Genomic DNA, 19,522 nt, shown 5'->3' on the forward strand with positions numbered 1-19,522 from the left:
GAAATATTGGACCCGAGTTTCCCTTCACCTACGGTAGGTCAAGGGATTCTCTACATTAAAAAAAGGCATATCCAGTGCACGAGGCTCCCGCCCAAACTGCTCTCAAATTTTCAGCAAGTGTTCTAATCCCCTATTAATAAATGTGATTAGAGTTGTAGCCTATTTTAACTATCTGATCTTGTGCTCCCGCCATTGCAGACTCGAAGCCGTGAGTCCGTGACCACTTGGTCACAATGGAGCAACCTTACCGTTGCACCAAGGCCTGTCCTCAGTTCCAGAAGTCAAACTACTCTCAAATTTTCAGCAAGTGTTCTAATCCCCTATTAATAAATGTGATTAGAGTTGTAGCCTATTTTAACTATCTGATCTTGTGCTATCTATTATCTCTCTAATCTGAACTTCTCTTTGATTAAAAGATCTTGTTTATTGGCACTGTTTGGAGTTTTCAAATTCAGTTTTGCATTAGATTCTTTTGAAATATGGTTTCTAAACCTGTTACTACAATTCTGATTTCAATGGATTCTCTACATTAATCACCGTTAAATCAGCCTCCCAAGGGAATGAACGGCTTCGAACGATAAGGGGTCCACTTTACTGACCTTTGATTGCTTTCCTTCAGCCACTTTTGTTTTCTGAGAATTTTACAAAGACTTCGGAAATTTTTATTAAACGTTATTTTAAGGCTGTGTTTGAAAGTCATATAATAAAAAATTGAAACATTTTTGAGTTTAAGGAGATAGACATAGATTCAAACATTTTCTCAATTGGACTCCGCTTCAATTTTTCAGGCCATTAATAGGTCTTCGACAAGGAGATTCCTTATCATCATACTTGTTCATCCTTTGTGCGGAGGTTCTTTCAATTTTCATCCCATCTGTCCATGGTTCTTCATCATAAAAGTATTCATAGTATTCGGCCTTCTCGACTAGGGGAGACCATTTCTCGCATGGCATTCTCCGATGATCTAATTCTTTTTGGATGGGCTACTGGTCAAGAAATTAGATCCTTCCAATCCATTCTCAATATTCTCAATGAATATTGCTCCTATTCTGGTCAAAATCTAAATCTCATAAAGACTAGAGCTAATTTCAATCCTAACGTCTCTTCGGGATTAAAGAGACTCATTTTTTAGAGATTTCATATTTTGTGCAATTTGTCAATAGACACCTATTTTGGGATTCCTTTTTTTCATAGGAAAATCAGTAAAGCTCAATGTCATGATCTCTTTCAAAGGGTCCAATTTCATCTCTCGCATTGGAAATCAAAGTTCTTAAGCTCAGCTAGGAAACAAGTTCTTCTTCATATCGTTGCTGATTGCAGAGCTCTTTCATAAAGGTTTTCTCAAGTTATCTTTATGCATACATATCGGGAGGGAAATGTTGTGGCTGATTCTTTGACTTGTTTTGGTTTAAACAATCGGATGTCTGTATTTTGAGATATTCATCTACCTTCTTTCATTTATTTTTCTCTTGCTTGCTGACTTGGTTGGGCCCACAATGCCCATGTATTATTGCCCTTATGTTCCTTTTTTTTAATTGCTTCGTCTCTCCTACGATGACCATGTGGGCCCATGTAGAATATATCATTCCCTGCACTACCATTGGTATGGTGTGGGAGATTCCCCCTGCCCCAACATTGATGTAACGAGAAACCTTTGCCAATAAAAAAAAAAAGTGTATTCTTTTTTGAGAAAAAAAGATAGTTGCCCGGTCATGTTTCCCTATGCCAACATGCTCCACACACAAGAGGGCAAAATGATCGCCCCACCCCTCCTGTTGGATGCCCCTGCATGCCCCCTCATTGGCCCCCACGCTGATGCAGGGGCCACACAACCAGACAACATTCTTCTTTCCTCTTTTTGTTACACTTTCAGTCCATAGGAGTGTCAATTTATAGTTCGAACCGTTTTGGGGGGGGGGGGGGTTGGGAGAGGTTGGAATGGAAGGAAAACCCGCCATTTGAATTGAAACACGATATATTCACGATAAGTTAACTAGGCATCTCAGAGTGGCAGATTCTAGGTGAAGTCTTCCTACCATCTAAAATGTAACATCTAGCAGGTTGGGAAAAGAGATCGTCCCTCATCCTTGAGGCTGAGTAAGTGGGATTCCACTCCATCGAATGAATGGAGAGCAATCTCAAGGAGACACTATGCTGAAAATCAAATCTTTCCTCTGGAGAGTGTGTTCAACGAGGCTTGCTACAGGAGAGGAGCTTCGGTAGAGAAGAGTTCCCATTGAATCTCAGTGTTTACGCTATTGAGCTACTGCAGAGTCTATTGATCATGTCCTCCTTTATTGCCCTTTCGCACAAAGTGTTTGGTTTGTTAGTTCTCTATCTTTTAAGATCCCCCATTCATCAGTTTGCTTCTATCATTGAAGGTGAATCTCTAGCAATAAGATATGGTTTTATGGAGGTTGTATCAAACGACATGGAGTATTTTCTAATGGAGTCAGATTGCAAGGATCTAATTAATTATCTTCAACCCAACTCTCAAGTCCCTCCCCTCAAATCCAAACTATTATTTCAGAAATCCTCCACCTATCTTCTTATTTCCTTCTTTTTTATTTCTCTTTTATTCCTAGCGAATCCAATGTTTTAGCAGACACCTTAGCTCGGAATACCTTGTCGATTACGTGTATGATAATTTGGCCGAATTGCACTTTGTGGTTGACAGAACCATGTAATTTTGTTTTCAATGTGCCTAACACGTGATGAACAGTTATCCTTCGGAAAAAAAGAAAAAGGAAAAATTTCACGGACAAATAAACAATAAGTGTTTGAGGATTCTTAAGCAATGAAGAGTACCACTTCCGTGGCCACAAATTTCTGACACCCCATGGTAGATTCTAGTGGTGGTGAGTTGGGAGGAAGAAGAGGGACTGGGAATAAGGTTTGGGGCCTAAGGGGATGGTTGTAGCAGCGGGATTGCAGGGCAGGGTGGGGGTGGGATTGCAAGGGATGGGAGAGAAAGAGCGGGTGGTGGTGGTGGTGGTGGCAGCGGGAGGCAAAATGTGTTTCAATTTCTGCATTTAGATGTAAGGGTATTATGGAAAGTTCACCTTGTGATAAGGGTAATTTCGCTACTTAAAAAGAGTTAACTGTCACTTATCTGTATTGACCTAACAAAGTGGACTAAGTAGAAATAAAGTCATAAAATAAGGGATGTCTGTGATATATTGATCATTTTTTGGTGTGTTTGTACCATTCGACTAACTTGCAGGGGCTGTCCGTGAAATTTCCCCATCAACCCGACACACAGCACCGGATCCCCCCCTATCTCTCTCTGTCTATTTCTCCTGTAACCGCTAACAAGTTCGTCTCACACTTACAGAATTCCGAAATTCCAGATCTCGAATTGCCATGAAAAACTGTTCTTAGCGGCTTCTCGACTTGACGCCTTATCTTGAGCACTGACAGTGGCAATCATCGAAGCTCAAGAAGAGAATTCAAACGTTGGTCTCGAAACTTGGATCTCGATTACAAGGTAGTTCAATCCAATTTCATTTCCAGAAATCAATTAATATACGAGGAGTTCACTGGGTTATAACTTCTACGATTTGCCGGACCTCAACGCATAATTGTAGATCTACTACAATTTACGTAATGTTATTTTCACATTGATTTTCTTTTCCATTTTTCCCAATTTTTATTTCATTGAATCTTATTCATTCATAAGTAGTGCGACGATGCGATATGTTTTATATTTCGCAGGAATGACAGCGGAATCGTAACTTTAATGTTTTCAACATCGTAGTTGTGATAGATCCATTAGTCCGGTCTATTTATTTATTTGTTCATGGTTTATTTGCTCCGATTTCTACATCCGAACTGTAGTGTTTACAGTACCAGATTCATAGGTGCATAGATCTACGATCTGGTTCCGTTTAGTTTCATGCATTGATATAAATAAGGTAGAATGATATAACATGTGTGTTTCTCCATGGTAGTCCTTTTCTTCAGGATATCTTTCTAATGACCAGCCTGAGTTTCCATCCAATTCGAGGTGCTTCATTCCATGGGGTGAGAGAGCTTCATCCCTAGGCCCTTAGGATAAGTGTCATGAGACCCACAGTCAGAAATTCGGCAATGTCGTTGGGGTCATGAAACATAAGAGTAAATCCCATAGTTTTTGAATCCCTAGCGAACTCCTAACAAATTGAGGTTGAGGGAGGGAATCAGAAGGGAATATGTCATCTATGGGGAGCTGATCTGATTCGCACCCCAATTATCTCAGTATGCGGTGAAATGTTTGTCTGGAATATGTCAACTATGGATGCCTATTTGCCATTGTCAATGTTGTAGTGGGAATCTCATTTTCCACAACCCTCATGCAATCTTTGAAAATCATGTTGTTTCTTATCCCTTATGGTCCAAAAGCCAACATGTACAGTGTGTATCCAATTGTCCTTAAAGGCCTTCCCCATTTTCTCCTTCTGAGTAGAGTACCGATACCACAAGATACCATTAGTATTCATGGGTAAAAGTAAAATGCAAGCCACTCTAAATAGGAAAGGGACATGGCCTACAATGGACAAAAAGGAGATTATTAAATCAATTGCATAAATCGCTAGTATGGGAAATGGATGGATTGGTTCTTCCCTATCTGTAGTACCATGTTAGAGGTATGCATATATTCTCATGATGATTTCCCTTACTGGTGCCTTTAATCTCATAGGGGTTTGGATTTTCCAGACTACATTATGATGATAAGGGCGTTGAGGATTTTTATTAAGCCATTGAGCTCAGTTTTTTTTTGAGGGCGGGCCTTGGTGCAACGGTAAAGGTTGCTCCATTGTGACCAAGTGGTCATGGATTCGAGTCTGGAAACAGCCTCTCTGCGAAAGCAGGGGTAAGGCTGCGTACATTATGACCCTCCCCAGACCCCGCAGGGCGGGAGTCTTGTGTACTGGGTACGCCCCTTCATTGAGCTCAGGCTTTTTGTTAATGAGGTATGCCGAGAACATTTTAATGAAAAGTTTATAAGTAGAGAAAAACTCTTCTAAGGACTGAGGTGGATAAGAACACACTTTTTATGCAGCTGATCAGTGACTGATCAAAATTTGATCAGGACCTGTGCATGAGTGTTAGTATTTTTATTTTTTTTTTGGGTGGGGGGAGGGGTTTATTGTGTGGAGTGGGGATAAGGGAACAACCCAAGTGTCTCTAATATGCCAATAAAATTTGAGTAGTCCATTTAATCAACGGAACAATAATGATGAAGTACATTAGATGCTATGAAACCTGTGATTTGTTTCTCCCTGTTGGCTGCTTTTGGATGGTCTCCATCAGTCTCAACCTAAGACATTTTGCATCCTGGTGTTGTATGCTTCAGCTATGGCCCAGTCTTCTGTAAGAAGCAGTACGTTACTTGTTTTAATATAGGTGTTTCTTTCTTGAGTCTCTGCTGAACTGAATTTCGAGTTGTACTTTGGCAGTGCCTCAGTTGACATAGTGAAATTTAGATAATATTTGATGTGTAACGTGTAGGCTTATTTCTAGCAAATGAAGTAATCATTTTATATTATTCCATGGCTGATTTATGACATATTAACCAAGATTTGTTTTTGTAGGTGTCCAAGTAAGCCATCTTTGTGTTTCTGCACCAGTCTGAGTCCTGCTCTCGTACTATTGCCAACTGTTTGATTTGGGAAGGGTCAAAATGGTAAAATTGACTATATCTAGTTTCTTCATTTATTTTTCTCAATGGTGCTTTATGAACTGGGTGCTGCACAAATGTATTGTAAGAGGACACAGATGGTGGGTATAATAAAATAGTTCTGATGAATTTCTTGTTGCATCTAGAATGTCCTTCTATATTTTAAGTAAATCTATGGATTTAGTTCTTATACCCTTGAATGATCTAGGTAAATTGGGTAAATTCAATTTACCCACAAAGCAAGTTAATCAATTATCTTTTGTTAATAGTATCTTTTAATAACGCCAATTTTCTACAAAAAAAGGCGATCTCATGGTGCTGTTCTTATTTGGATAATTACTCTTGGCATATGCTCTATTTGACTATTTCTTTTCCTACATTTTATATTTGCATATGAGAATTTTGTAATTTTTTATTGTAGTAATTATTATTTTTTTTGTTTTGTTTTGTGAATAGGTGGTTCTTGCAGCTTCTGTTATAAGTAAGTCTGGTAAAGGTGAGTTTGTTGCCAGAAAGGCACGTATTTTTGCATTGTTTTCTAGATTTAATATGCTATACAAGAAGCATTAAATTTCTGTTGGCATTTCAATTTGCATGATGGCTGTGGATTTTTTCTACAACAACAACTCAGCCTTATCCCAACTAAATAGGGTTGATTACATGGATCCTGGTCCTCCAATCAGCTCTCTCTTTGAGAGGCCATACTTGAAACAAGGCCTAAACTATGCATGTCTTTCCTCATTACTTCTCCTAGGGTCATTTTAGGCTTGCCGTAGCTCTTTTTTTTCCTTCAATCTAAATTAAATCACTCCTCCGTACTGGTGCATCCTAAGGCCTCGTTTTTTGTAGGCACTAAGGCCCTTACATATATAGAGGATTGTGGTAACCTCTAGAACAAGGAAATGAAAATAAAAAGTCACCAATAAAGGCCCACACATGGTTGTGGATACCTTGTACAACAAGGAAAATAAAAAAAATAGAAACTAACCTCTATGGGTTGCAAATAACTAAAATAAAAATTTCTACTAGTCACTTGTAGCACAAAAATGGGAACTACTAACATAACAATCTTTGGCAGCCTACTAATAAATTAATAAACTAACAGCCATAACATTCCACGCATGGACTAAAAGTCCATTACAACTGTCCTCCAAATTTTTTCAAAGCATAGAAATAACTACCTTGAAATCTCTCCACGCAACAGTTGGCTGGAACCCACGAAATCTGTCAAATCTTCCACAGATTAAGTGCAACTATACCCTGAATTATTTCCATGCTATGGCCAGAATGGGTCCCGCAAGAATATGGAAAATATCTCCCAAAAATAATGGTTCGATGTTGAAATGAACCTGGACAAGTTCTTGATGATTCCTCTCAGCCACCATTGATCTACGTCATTCTTGGAGCTTATCATGTATCGGGGCAACTCCCAAATCAGCTCTAATGTGGTCTTTCCTTACTTTATCCTTCCAAGTTTTGCCACACATTCATCTCAACATCCTCATCTCCGCTACACTTAGTTTATCTATGTGACGCTTCTTAACTGTCCAACATTCTGCAACACACCATACATCATAGCCGGTCCTACAGCTGTCCTAGAAAATTTTCCTTTAAGCTTTGAAGGAATACGTCAATCACACAACACTCCGGATGCACTTCTCCACATCATCCTCTGTATCACCTTTTTTATTTATGATTGAACCCAAATATCTAAAATAATCACTTTACGGTATCTCTCTCGTATCAATTTTCACCATTTCATTATCCATCTTAGTATAATTAAAGTCACACCATATACTTCGTCTTCGTTCTACTTATCTTGAAACCTCTTGATTCCAAAGTTGATCTCTAACTCTTACTTAGTGTTAATCCCTGCTTTTGTTTCATCCACCAAAATAATATCATCAACAAAAAGCATACACCAAGGAACCTCATTTTGAATGTCCGTGGTTAATCATCTATGATAAATGCAAACAAATAAGGTGATGTAGTCCTAGGTAGGAGTAATCCCACTAGGAGCTAGACAACAGGATCAATCGCAAAAATGGTTGCTGGTTCGAATGGACAGCACTAGGATTTAGGTTAATTCTAGGGTTTAGGATGGGAATTTGGGAATGGGTCTTACATGGCTTTAATATGCAGGTCTAGGGGGTTATAATGGGATAAAAATAATTGGATTTGGGAAGGTTTTAAAATTCTGCAATTCTGGACAGAATTGAGTTGCAGGTTTAGGTTTAATGGAGTGGAGGAATGGAGGGGTTATAGTGGGGATTATGGACTGGGTTTAAGGCCGAGTGTAGGGAGAGGTGTGGGGAATATAGGCTGGAAGTATGACTCGAAATTGATGGTCAGATCTGTAGTTATGAGGGAGTTCTAGTTGAAGTAGGAGTTGCAGGTTTAATGGAGATTAGGGTTGATGGATGGAAGGGGAATGTGGATTAGGTCTAAGGGAAGGATAATGGCTGGGTAGAAGAAGGTTTTAAAGCAAAGTTCAGATTCAAACTTACTGGATTTGAAGAGATCTTCAATGGTAGCAGCTTTGAAGATGAACAATAGGGTCTCCCGATCTACAAGATGCAAGGAGATAAGTAGCAGCCCTCCCGATATTCATGATGCAAGGAGTCGATTGGAGATCCACCAATCCCTTCACCTTGATATTACTCACAAGGCACACTCACGATGGAGCAAAGGCAGCAACAAAGGCAGCAAGCATAAAGCTGAGTTTTTATTAATCAAAATTCGTGTTCAATACTTGGCCCCCTTAGAACCTTATATAAAATACTCAAAATTAGACTTAGACACTAAAAAGGAATGGCCTAACCCAATCCTTAACCTATTAGCTAACTTAAACTGACTAGGAAACTGAAATAGACTCAAAATAGAATCCTAATGACTTAAAAACAACTTAAACTACTTAAAATAAAAGAAGATTCCCTACTAGCCAATAGGATATAAGAACCTCTTAGCCAATAGCATCACTTCACTTAAATTAGACCAATTGAACCAATTGGATGCAACCAATTTAACCCGGTTCAATTAAAAACACAAAATAAAAACTAAGTATGGAAATAAACTAAACTAAGCTAAGGCTCCTACTAAAACCCTAGGTTTAGGGTGGCTTCTTCAATTCGAGGAGGCTAGGATCTGCATCATAAGGACTGGATTTTTTCTATTGTTGTAAATATTTTTTTCTCCTGGTATGCCGTTTGTGAGGTTTATGGTATTTTTCATTGTTATTACATTCCTCAGAAATTTATTGAATCAGTTTTGGTTAATTCCTTTAAGTGACCTCTGGTTAAGGACATGTTGCTGGTGAAAATTTTAGTGCCAAATAATATTGTTATTCTTAGTTACTGCAGGTAGAGCAGGAGCGTTACTTGTTGAAAATTTCATATATTATTACCTGTTCTGGAGATAAAGAACAGGGGCTTTATGGAAATGTTTGGTCTTTTGTTTGCTATCTTCGGTAAATTTACCTTCAGTGTCCAGTAAGTGAAAACTGTTGTTGAGATCGAAGGACAGGTGGGTAGTAGGTATCTGTTTAACTATTTAGTGGGCGAGCCTTGGTGTAATGGTTTATTTGCGGAAATTGAAACCTGTTGTTTATGGTTTCAAAACTTGGAAACAGCCTCTCCTGTGAAGCAAGGGGGTAAGGCTGCGTACATTTGCCCCTCCCAGACCCTGCAGTAGTGGGAGCTTTGTGCACTGGGACACTCTTTAGGTTTTAATGATTTATACTATGCGTGGAGAATGAAAAATATAGATTTTATATTATGGTCCAGATTGAATTGTCTGTGTTTGATGCCAATGCCTTGTGTTGATCTTCTGATCTTCATAATATGATTGTGGAGTTTTGCTTTATTTGTAATGTCTGGAATTTATCACCAAATTTGTGATAATCTCACATAATAGGAGTTGCATCCATGATGGTCTATGTACATTTCCTTGCAGCACTGGTTTCAAGGCAATTTGTGGACATGTCTCGTATAAGGATTGAAGGATTACTTGCAGCTTTTCCCAAGTTGGTTGGCACAGGAAGACAACATACATATGTCGAGACGGAGAATGTCCGTTATGTGTACCAGCCAATAGAAGCTCTATATTTGCTGCTCGTAACAAACAAACAGAGCAACATTCTTGAAGATTTGGAGACATTGAGACTGCTCTCTAAACTTGTATCCTTTTTCTTATGTTGGTCTATGATTAGCAGTTTTTATTTTTTGATACTTGTGGCCATTGCTCTTCAATAAATTACACAGAATAGAGTTAAATTGTTCATTTTCCCGCATTAATGATAAAAAATTGCAATAATTTCTAGGTCAGTGCGGTTTTCTGGTGCTTTTGTAAATGAATGGATTCCCATCAACATTCACTCTTGCAAACTATTTCATATTGTTATGTTCTGGCTAAACATGATTATGAAGTGTCTTCTGTTAAATTAAGTGGTACATTTTAAAAATGCTAAAGTGATCATTTAACCAATGTTTTGAAAGGTGAAAGACTTGAGGTGAAGTGGTAGAAGTCTAGCCATCAAAATATATCTTGTATCTCATTTGCCTGAGGCATAAGCCTTAAGGTAAGAGGTGTAAAGAGCCTTGTGTCAGGAATCTTAATAAGCAAAACAACCTTTATTTACTTTATTTTGAAATATTTTCTCAATGCCTAGCCATGAAACTCTTTCAAAAACAGGCAACTAGTATTGAAAACACAAGAGAAGAAGAAGAGGAGAGAGAGCCACAAGCTTGGGAGAAAGCTAGGCTCACGATATTGGTTAGAATACTAAACCATACCACAACCAAACAGTACATTTAAAACCTAGAACTATATCCCCAAAATACCCCTCTACGGTAGTTCTAACACAATAACCATATAATACAATATGCTTAACAGTTCCCCCCTCAAGCTGGAGCATATACATTACCCATGCCCAGCTTGGAAGTTGGAACAACCTTTCCGGAAAGCAGGACTAAACAAAGGCGTGGTAGACGTATCAGCCAACTGATTTGCAGAAGAAACAAAGGGAGTACCAATCAATTTCCTCATTATTGTATCCATTACAAAATGACAATTAACTTCCTCATTTCTACATCCTTGACAAAATTACAATCGACTTCAATGTGTTTGGTCCTTTTATGAATCTTTAGGTTGCTAGCACTATAGATAGCAGCTTGATTACCACAAAACATCTTCATAGGTTTAGTAACTAGAAACCCCAACTCTTGAAGCAATGATTTCTGTCACATTAACTCGGCTGTTGTATGAGCCATGCCCTATACTCAGCCTCAGCATTGGATCTAGCCACAGTCGCTTGTTTCTTGCTTCTCTATGTGATATGATTGCCACCAATGAACCTACAAATTACAGTAACCTGTGGTAAGTCTCCTATCCTCCGATCACCGTCGGCACACCAGTCAACATCGAAGTATTCAACCAAGTCAATATGCTTATGAGGTTGGTAAATGAGCCCTTTTCCTGAAACACCCGTTACACCCCTACAATAATTTAATATTGGACATGCTGCCTCCCAATAAGTCTTCTTAGTTGACTCCATAAACTGATTAATAACTTCAACAACAAAGGATATGTCAGATCTAGTTTCCCTACTAACCTCCTGTACCAGTGCTTGTCATCATTTGTCCCAAACTTCTAGTATGGATCCATAAGTGTATCAACTGGTTTAGAAGCAAGCGTACCAGTCTTAGACAAAAGGTCTAACACATATTTTTTTCTATGATAAACTGATCTCTTTTTTTTACTTCGAAGCACTTTAATACCAAGAAAATACCTAAGGGCATCCAAGTCTTTCATTTAAAAATGCTGATGTAGGTAAGATTTCACTTCTGTAATCCTAGATGCATCATCCCCAGATATGATGATATCATCGACATACACAACGAATACACAATCACCCTAGAATCTCAATGACAAACAAACAAGAATGATCAGAATAACACTGTGAGAATCTGCACTGAGTAACAATCGAATTGAACTTATCAAACCAGGCTCTAGGTAATTGTTTTAGACCATAAATCGTCTTGTGTATTTGTCAAACTCGTCAAACATTCCCAAAACAACATACCCTGGAGGTTGCTTCATATACACTTCCTCATGTAAGTTGCTATTTAAGAAGACATTTTGATATCCAACTAATATAATGATCAATCATAAGTCATTGCTAAAGAAATGAGCACACAAACTGAGTTGTGCCGAGTGATAGGAAAGCAGGTCTCGAAGTAATCCACAGCGTAGGTTTGAATATAACCTTTTGCAACCAAATGGGCTTTAGCCGTTCAATCGATTCGGTTTGTACTTAGTAGTGTATAACTAGTGACACCGCACAAGATTCTTACTTGGAAGTAAATCCACCAAAGTCTATGTCTGTTGAAATATCAAGGCATCCATTTCTGGTTCCATAGCCACTTTCCACCTAGGATGAGACAAAGCCTCACGATGAGTTTTAGTAATAGTGTGTGTAGATAAGGACAAGGCAAAGCTATGTAAGAAAGATGGAAGATGAGATAGAGAAACAAAATTTTCAATAGGATAAACAGACATAGATTTTTGAGTGCAGGAGTGGGTACCTATGCAAAGAGCAACTATGTCGGCAGGAGATAAGGAGGAAGGAGGAACTTCAGCTGGAGGATCAGACTGTGTGGTGGTTTGTGAAGTGTGAAGAATAAAATAAAGAGAAGAAGAAGAAGAGAGATCAAGAGGGAGAAGAAGAGAGGAGATATGCAACTTGGGGATTACACGATATGTGTAATCTCCCTCTAAACTTCAATATATATTTACTTAAGGGTATAACAAGAAACATAAAAATAAAATAAACCAAATAACTTGACCTATCTGCCCTCTCAGTATTAGCTATTGGCGCTAATACCGAGACCTACAAATCACGATAACACTCCCCCTCAAGCTGGAGCATAGATGTTAATCATGCCCAGCTTGTTACAAATATAATCCACTCTTGTACTCCCCAAAGATTTTGTGAACACATCTGCAAGTTGTTCTCCTGTACGAACATGATTAGGAGAAATCAATCCTTGTTGTAGTTTCTCTCGAACAAAATGACAGTCAACTTCAATGTGTTTCGTCCTTTCATGAAACACCGGGTTTGAAGCAATATGGACAACAACTTGATTGTCACACCACAGTTTTATTGGAGAACCATCAACAAAGCCAAGTTCAGCCATTAACTGTTTCACCCACATCAGCTCACAAGTAACATGTGCCATAGCCCTATACTCTGACTCTGCACTGGAGCGAGCAACAACTGTCTGTTTCTTGCTCTTCCAGGACACCAAATTTCCACCAACAAACACACAATAACCTGTGGTAGACCTCCTATCAACTGGAGAACCTGCCCAATCAGCATTTGAAAAGCCCTCTATCCGCCCATGGCCATGATCACTGTAGAGAAGACCACGTCCAAGAGCCTTTTTAAGATGGCGTAAAATATGCACAACAGCCTCCCAATGAGATGTTTGAGGAGCAGACAAGAACTGACTCACCACACTAATAGGAAATGCTATATCAGGCCTAGTCACTGTTAGGTAATTCAACTTTCCAACAAGCCTCCGTTACTTCCCTGGATTAGGCAAGAGATCTCCACCATCTGCAATAAGTTTTAAATTGGGATCCATAAGAGTATCTAGAGGTTTAGAACCCAACATTCCTGTCTCTGACAAAAGATCAAGAACATATTTTCACTGTGAGAGCGAAATTCCTTTCTTCGACTGAGCAACTTCCACACCCAAAAAATATTTCAACCTTCCCAGGTCCTTGGTTTGAAATTTCTGCTGCAAATGTGTCTTCAAACTTTCAATACCAGTAACATCATCTCCTATGATGACTATATCATCAACATAAACCACAAGAAATAATTTTCCCGCACTAGAACGACGGAAAAATACAGAATGATCACTATCACACCGCGTCAGCCCAAATTCTAACACAACCTCAATAGAATCTACCGAACCAAGCTCTAGGGGACTGTTTCAGCCCATACAGAGACTTCTTCAACTTACATACCAAGCCAGACTCCCCCTGAGCAACAAACCCATGAGGTTGCTCCATATAAACCTCTTCATGCAAATCACCATGCAAGAACGCATTCTTGACATCGAGCTGATATAAGGGCCAATGATAAGTGGTAGCAAGGGATATTAAAATCCGAACAGAAGTAAGCTTTGCCACAAGAGAAAATGTAGCCAAGTAATCCACACCATATACTTGGGCATAGCCCTTGGCAACAAGGCGGGCCTTCAAGCAAGCCAGGGACCCATCAGGGTTCACTTTCACCACATACACCCAGCGACAACCAATAGCTGATTTACCTGAAGGTAAGGGAACAAGATCCCAAGTCTGATTTTCTTCTAATGCCAACATTTCCTCATGCATAGCAACCTGCCAACCAGGACTAGACAATGCCTCTGTAACAGACTTAGGAATAGGATGAGTTTCAACCGTGTGTAAACAAGAATGAAAGGTGGAAGACAAACCATCATAGGAAACAAAGTTAGAAATGGGGTGTTGGGTACAAGCCCGAACCCCCTTACGATGAGCAATAGGAATATCGAGATCAGAAGGAGGTTCCAAAGGAGAAGGATCATTACCTATTGCAGGACCTGCCAGCAAAGAAGGAGATTGTGCAGAAGTCGATGTAGTGGGGGTCCAAGCACATACTTTCCATTGGTGACGTTTAAACACAATAGGTTGAGGTGCCAGTGATGAGGTAGCCTGCGGAGCATGGTGAACAATAGACTGAACAATAGAAACGGAAAGATCATCATCCAAGTCAGACAGAGAACAAGACGAACTATCATACGGTGTAGACTCAAAGAAAGAGACATCAGCTGTAACAGTATTTCCACAACTCAAAAGAATAACAACGATAACCCTTTTGGGTACGAGAATAGCCAACAAACAGACACTTGAGAGCCTTTGGATCCAACTTGGAAACATCAGAACGATAATCACGAATAAAGCAAACACTACCAAACACACGTGGTGGCAAAACAAACAATGGCGCAAAAGGAAATAATAAAGAAAAGGGAATACCACCACGTAAAACAAAGGAAGGCATGCGATTAATGAGGTAACATGAAGTTAAAACAGCATCAGCCCAAAAGGATTTAGATACTTTCATTTCAAATAAGAGGGAACGAGTAACCTTCATCAAAATGTCTATTCTTCCTCTTAGCTACACCATTTTGTTGAGGGGTGTAAGCACAAGAGGACTGATGAATAATACCACGTTGAGTCATAAATTCAGCAAAAGGGGCAGAAAAATATTCCTTAGCGTTATCACTACGAAGAACACGTAAAGGATGCGGAAATTGATTATTTACCTCATTCACAAAAGCACAAAAGACAGAAAATAACTCAGAACGATTTTTCATTAAGTAGATCCAGGGAACCCTGGAATAATCATCAACAAAAGTTACAAAGTAACGAAAACCCAAAGTAGAAACAACAGGACACGGACCCCAGACATCTGAATGAACTAAAGCAAAAGGTTGGTCAGACCGCTTATTGACTCTAGGAGGATAACTCACACGGTGGAGTTTCCCAAACTGACACGACTCACAATTTAAACTAGAAAGTGACCGAAAACGACTATCAAGAAGCTTCAAACTCTCCAATGAAGGATGACCCAAACGACAATGAATCTAGTGGGGTGACGCCACACCGGTACACGCCATAGATGAAGTGTCCTCAAGTATATAAAGTCCCCCCGATTCACGACCTCTACCAATCATCCTCTTCGATGAAAGATCCTGAAATACACAAGAATCCGAAGAAAAGGTTACAGAACAATTATGAGTTTTGATAAACCGACTAACAGATAAAAGGTTAAAAGGAAAATCAGGCACATAAAGAACGGAAGACAAAGATAGAGAAGGTGTAACATGTGCAGTACCAGTACCAGTCACCTTAGCCAAGGAACCATTAGCTAAAGTGACACTTGAAGAAGATTTCTGAAAAGAATAAAGTATACCTGAAACACCAGTCATATGTTCGGAGGCCCCTAAATCAATGATCCAGAGACTAGAAGAGGCAGTCGAAAGGCATGCAGTGGCATTACCTGTCTGAACAAAGGTGGCAGTTGGAGGCTAGGCTGACTGAGAAATCTGGAATTGTGTAAAACGGGCATATTCATCATCAGACATCTTCACAGTCTTCCCTTCAGGTTGTGGAGGTACAGGAGACTCAGTAGTTGCAGAGTTGGCAAACTGTTGCTGATTTGGTTTGTCATGAAGTTTCCAACAGAAACGTTGGATATGTCCTAGACTACCACAATGATGACAAGTTCTCACCAAACCACCAGAACTATCAGAATTACTTTGAGTACCCGAATTAGGTGCTTTACCAGAACCAGCCCCACCACCACGACAACGGCCACCACCAGAATTAACATTACCACCACTACCAGCCCCACTGTTGGGCCCACAGTTTGATGGAAAAGAAGCCAAAGCCGAAGTGTCAACATCAGTAGTGCTCTCACGAGAAACACAAAGAACTCTGGAAAAAGTTTTAGATAAAGTGGCTATCTTGTTACCACCAAGAATTTGGGAACGAATGGAGTCAAACTCCTTCCCAAGTCCTCCTAAAAACCCCATTACAGCAAGTTGCTCCCGCTGACTTTGCATCTGTTCCACATTAAAAGTGATAGGAAGTAAGGAATTAAGCTCCTCATAGATCCTCTTAAAATCAGCAAAATACTGGGTCAAAGTACGACCCTTTCTATCAACCCTGTAGAACTCTTGGGACAAGTCATAAATACGGGAAAGGTTGTTTTGTCCAGAATACAAAACATTGAGATACTCCCACAACTCTTTCACTGTATCAATGTGTGTTACCAAATCCACGATTTGGTTATCCATAGAATTCAGCATCTATCCCAAGATTCGAACATCAACTGTGTCCCACGAGGGATCATCCTCAGGCTTAGGTTTTGAAGGGGTGATGCTGCTGATCACGTCCAGTCAACACTAACTTAACAATCTTCTTCCATTGGAGAAAGTTTGTAATCCCCTCCAATTTCTTCTCAGTAATGCTATTGGAGGAGGAAGAAAAAATTTCTGTAGTTGTTATAGACTTCGAACCATCACCAGACTTGGGTACATCACCCATTATGTATTGTTGGATTGATGAAGTGAAGAGAGAAACCCGAAGAGTGCTGAAAAAGGGGCAGAAATCGATTCTCTAAAAAACCCTGATAAAAGTCGACTTTGTTAGGGACCCTGACAAAGATAAATTCCACAGAGAAGATAACCAAAATTCTCCCAAAAATCCAGGCAATAAACACGATCTCAAAGCCCTACTGAAAAATCGATTTTTCTCCCCCTAGAAAAATCGATCTAAAAACCCTGTAAGTGTCGCTGATTTGATGCTTGAGTCTCCAACACAATCTTCACTCCATCCAATTCCTTCAAACACATCCACAAACAGAAAAAGAGACCTAGTCCTTAATTTATGCCATGAACTAGTCTTCAAACAGTCCCAAAATACAGCATAGGGTGCTGCACCCCTTCAAACAGAAAAAAAAGAGAAACCGAGAGCCCTTTAAATCCTCAAGTACTTTTCAATCTTCAATTGTAGGCTGTAGAAAGGAGACGAAGAGACTCACGAAGGCTGTAGCAGTGCCTAATGATGCTCTGATATCATGTGAATAATAAAATAAAGAGAAGAAGAAGAAGAAGAAGAGTGATCGAGAGGGAGAAGAAGAGAGGAGATATGCAACTTGGGGATTACACGATATGTGTAATCTCCCTCTAAACTTCAATATATATTAACTTAAGGGTATAACAGGAAACATAAAAAAAAAATAAACCAAATAAGTTGACCTATCTGCCCTCTCGGTATTAGCTATTGGCGCTAATACCGAGACCTACAAATCACGATAACATGAAGCAACACGCCAATACTTGCTTCTTATGCCACTGACATACTTTCAGTGGTGCTAGCGAGGTAGTAGGAGGAACATCAGCCAAAGTCACAAGAGCAAGATTAGGCAGGAAGCTAACGACATCTGTGGTGGGAGAATGACTAATACCATGAAAGTATGAAATATTCGAAAAAAAGTAACATTGGCGCTGACAAACTGTCGTTAACTAATAGAATCATAACCTTTATACCCTTTATCAGTTTTAGAATAATCGAAGAAAACACACTTGACAGGCCCGGGAGATAACTTATCAACTTGAGGTTGCAAATTATGAACAAAGCACGTGCATCTAAAAACCTGAGGCAGCAAAGAAAACAAAGGTGAATTTGGAAACATGATAGAAAGAGGGGATCGGTTATGAAGAACAAAAGACGACATCCGGTTAATCAAATAACATGCTGTTAAAACATCACACCAGGACATTTGGGAACATGCATATGAATCTGTTGCTGCTTGATTTTGACCTAGCTGAGGTGGATGACCTGTGGGAGGAATAGAGAATGGTCGGATGAACCTGAGGTTAACTCATGGTTAATCTCCGATGATAAAGTCAGAACTGGGCAATAGGTAAGTAAGAGTGAAATACGGAAAGAGTAATAAATGTGAATACCTACCTCTGTCCGTTACTGTTCCTTATATACTCCGGGTTGGTTTGTGCTACAACCTAGTTGAGTGGAGAATGAGCATTTACAGCCCACAGACTTAGGTCGGTCGTTCTGAGTTGCCGTGGAAGAGATTAGAAAGATTATTATCTCAGGTGTATTAATTATATGGGCCCACTGGATCTTATGTAAGTATCAGGACCTTCTTGTTATGCTGCCACGTGTACAGGTATATTTTAGATATATCAGAATCATAAGAGACTGAGCAATTTTCAATAAATTTCTATTTTTTCATTTAGCAATCCCATTTTGTTGAGGGGTATAATAACAATTTGTTTGATGAATCACACCATGACTAGAACAAAAAGCAGATATCTCACACTGAATGTATTCAAGTGCATTTTCAGACTGAAAAACTTTAATTGAAAGTTGAAACATCAAACTGAGTCTTTATTTCATTATAAAAATCTTTTAAAAACAGGAAAAAAAATAAATTGGGAACAATCTTTCAACAAATAAAACCATTTCAGGCAGGAATGGTCGTCTACAAAAGTGACAAAATACGAAAAACCTAACCTATATTTGACACGACATGGACCCCAAATATCTAAATGCACTAAAGAAAATAAAGGACTTCTAGATGCACTAAGAGAAAGAAAAGAGGACCGATGATGCTTCTTGAGCTCACATGCTTCATACTTGAGGCTAGATACAGACTTGCAACTTGGAACCATATGCTTGAGTTTTGATGAGGATAGATGTCCCAAGCGAGAATGCCACTGAATAGGAGAAAGACCACCGGAATTAGTATTAGCAATAGTGTAGAGGGTGCAACACAATCCATATAACATAACCCATCCTGCTCAAGCCTTCCATCAACTGTCCTCCTTATCTGAAGATTTGAAAAAAACAATAAGAGGGATAGAAAGTAATAGAATGTTAACAAAACTGATTTGGGGAATAATGCTTGAATGATCTTAGACAGACCCCAAGCCTTTATTTATAATAAAGAGATCAAAATTACATGGACAAAATTGCCCTTAATAGAGCCGACATGGTTGTACATAAGATAAAACATAGTAAAAAGTTCAGAATACCCTCACGGTATTCTGGCCCATACAATCTAGCACTCCCCCTCAAGTTGGTGCATATATGTCATGCATGCCCAACTTGACTAAAATAGGATGAAACACTTTGCCACTCAGTCCCTTAGTGAACATATCGGCTAACTGGTCAGCAGACTTCACAAATGGGACACAGATGAGTCCAGCTTCGAGTTTCTCCTTGATGAAATGTCGATCAATCTCCACA

The 19,522-nt window shown here is 39.3% G+C and overlaps 1 protein-coding gene across 1 annotated transcript in view; it reads left to right on the forward strand.

The window, feature by feature from the left end:
- The first annotated feature begins 3,305 nt into the window (after positions 1-3,305).
- LOC122658728 (coatomer subunit delta-2-like) overlaps positions 3,306-19,522 on the forward strand; it is a 29,107-nt gene continuing 12,890 nt past the window's right edge. Inside the window, exons 1-4 of the mRNA XM_043853817.1 lie at positions 3,306-3,487; positions 5,574-5,665; positions 6,116-6,155; positions 9,611-9,834. Of these exons, the coding sequence (XP_043709752.1) occupies positions 5,663-5,665; positions 6,116-6,155; positions 9,611-9,834 (267 nt within the window). The 5' untranslated portion in view covers positions 3,306-3,487; positions 5,574-5,662. The remainder of the gene's footprint in view (positions 3,488-5,573; positions 5,666-6,115; positions 6,156-9,610; positions 9,835-19,522) is intronic.

Source organism: Telopea speciosissima, chromosome 4 (genome assembly GCF_018873765.1).
Source record: "Telopea speciosissima isolate NSW1024214 ecotype Mountain lineage chromosome 4, Tspe_v1, whole genome shotgun sequence".
Lineage (NCBI taxonomy): Eukaryota > Viridiplantae > Streptophyta > Magnoliopsida > Proteales > Proteaceae > Telopea > Telopea speciosissima.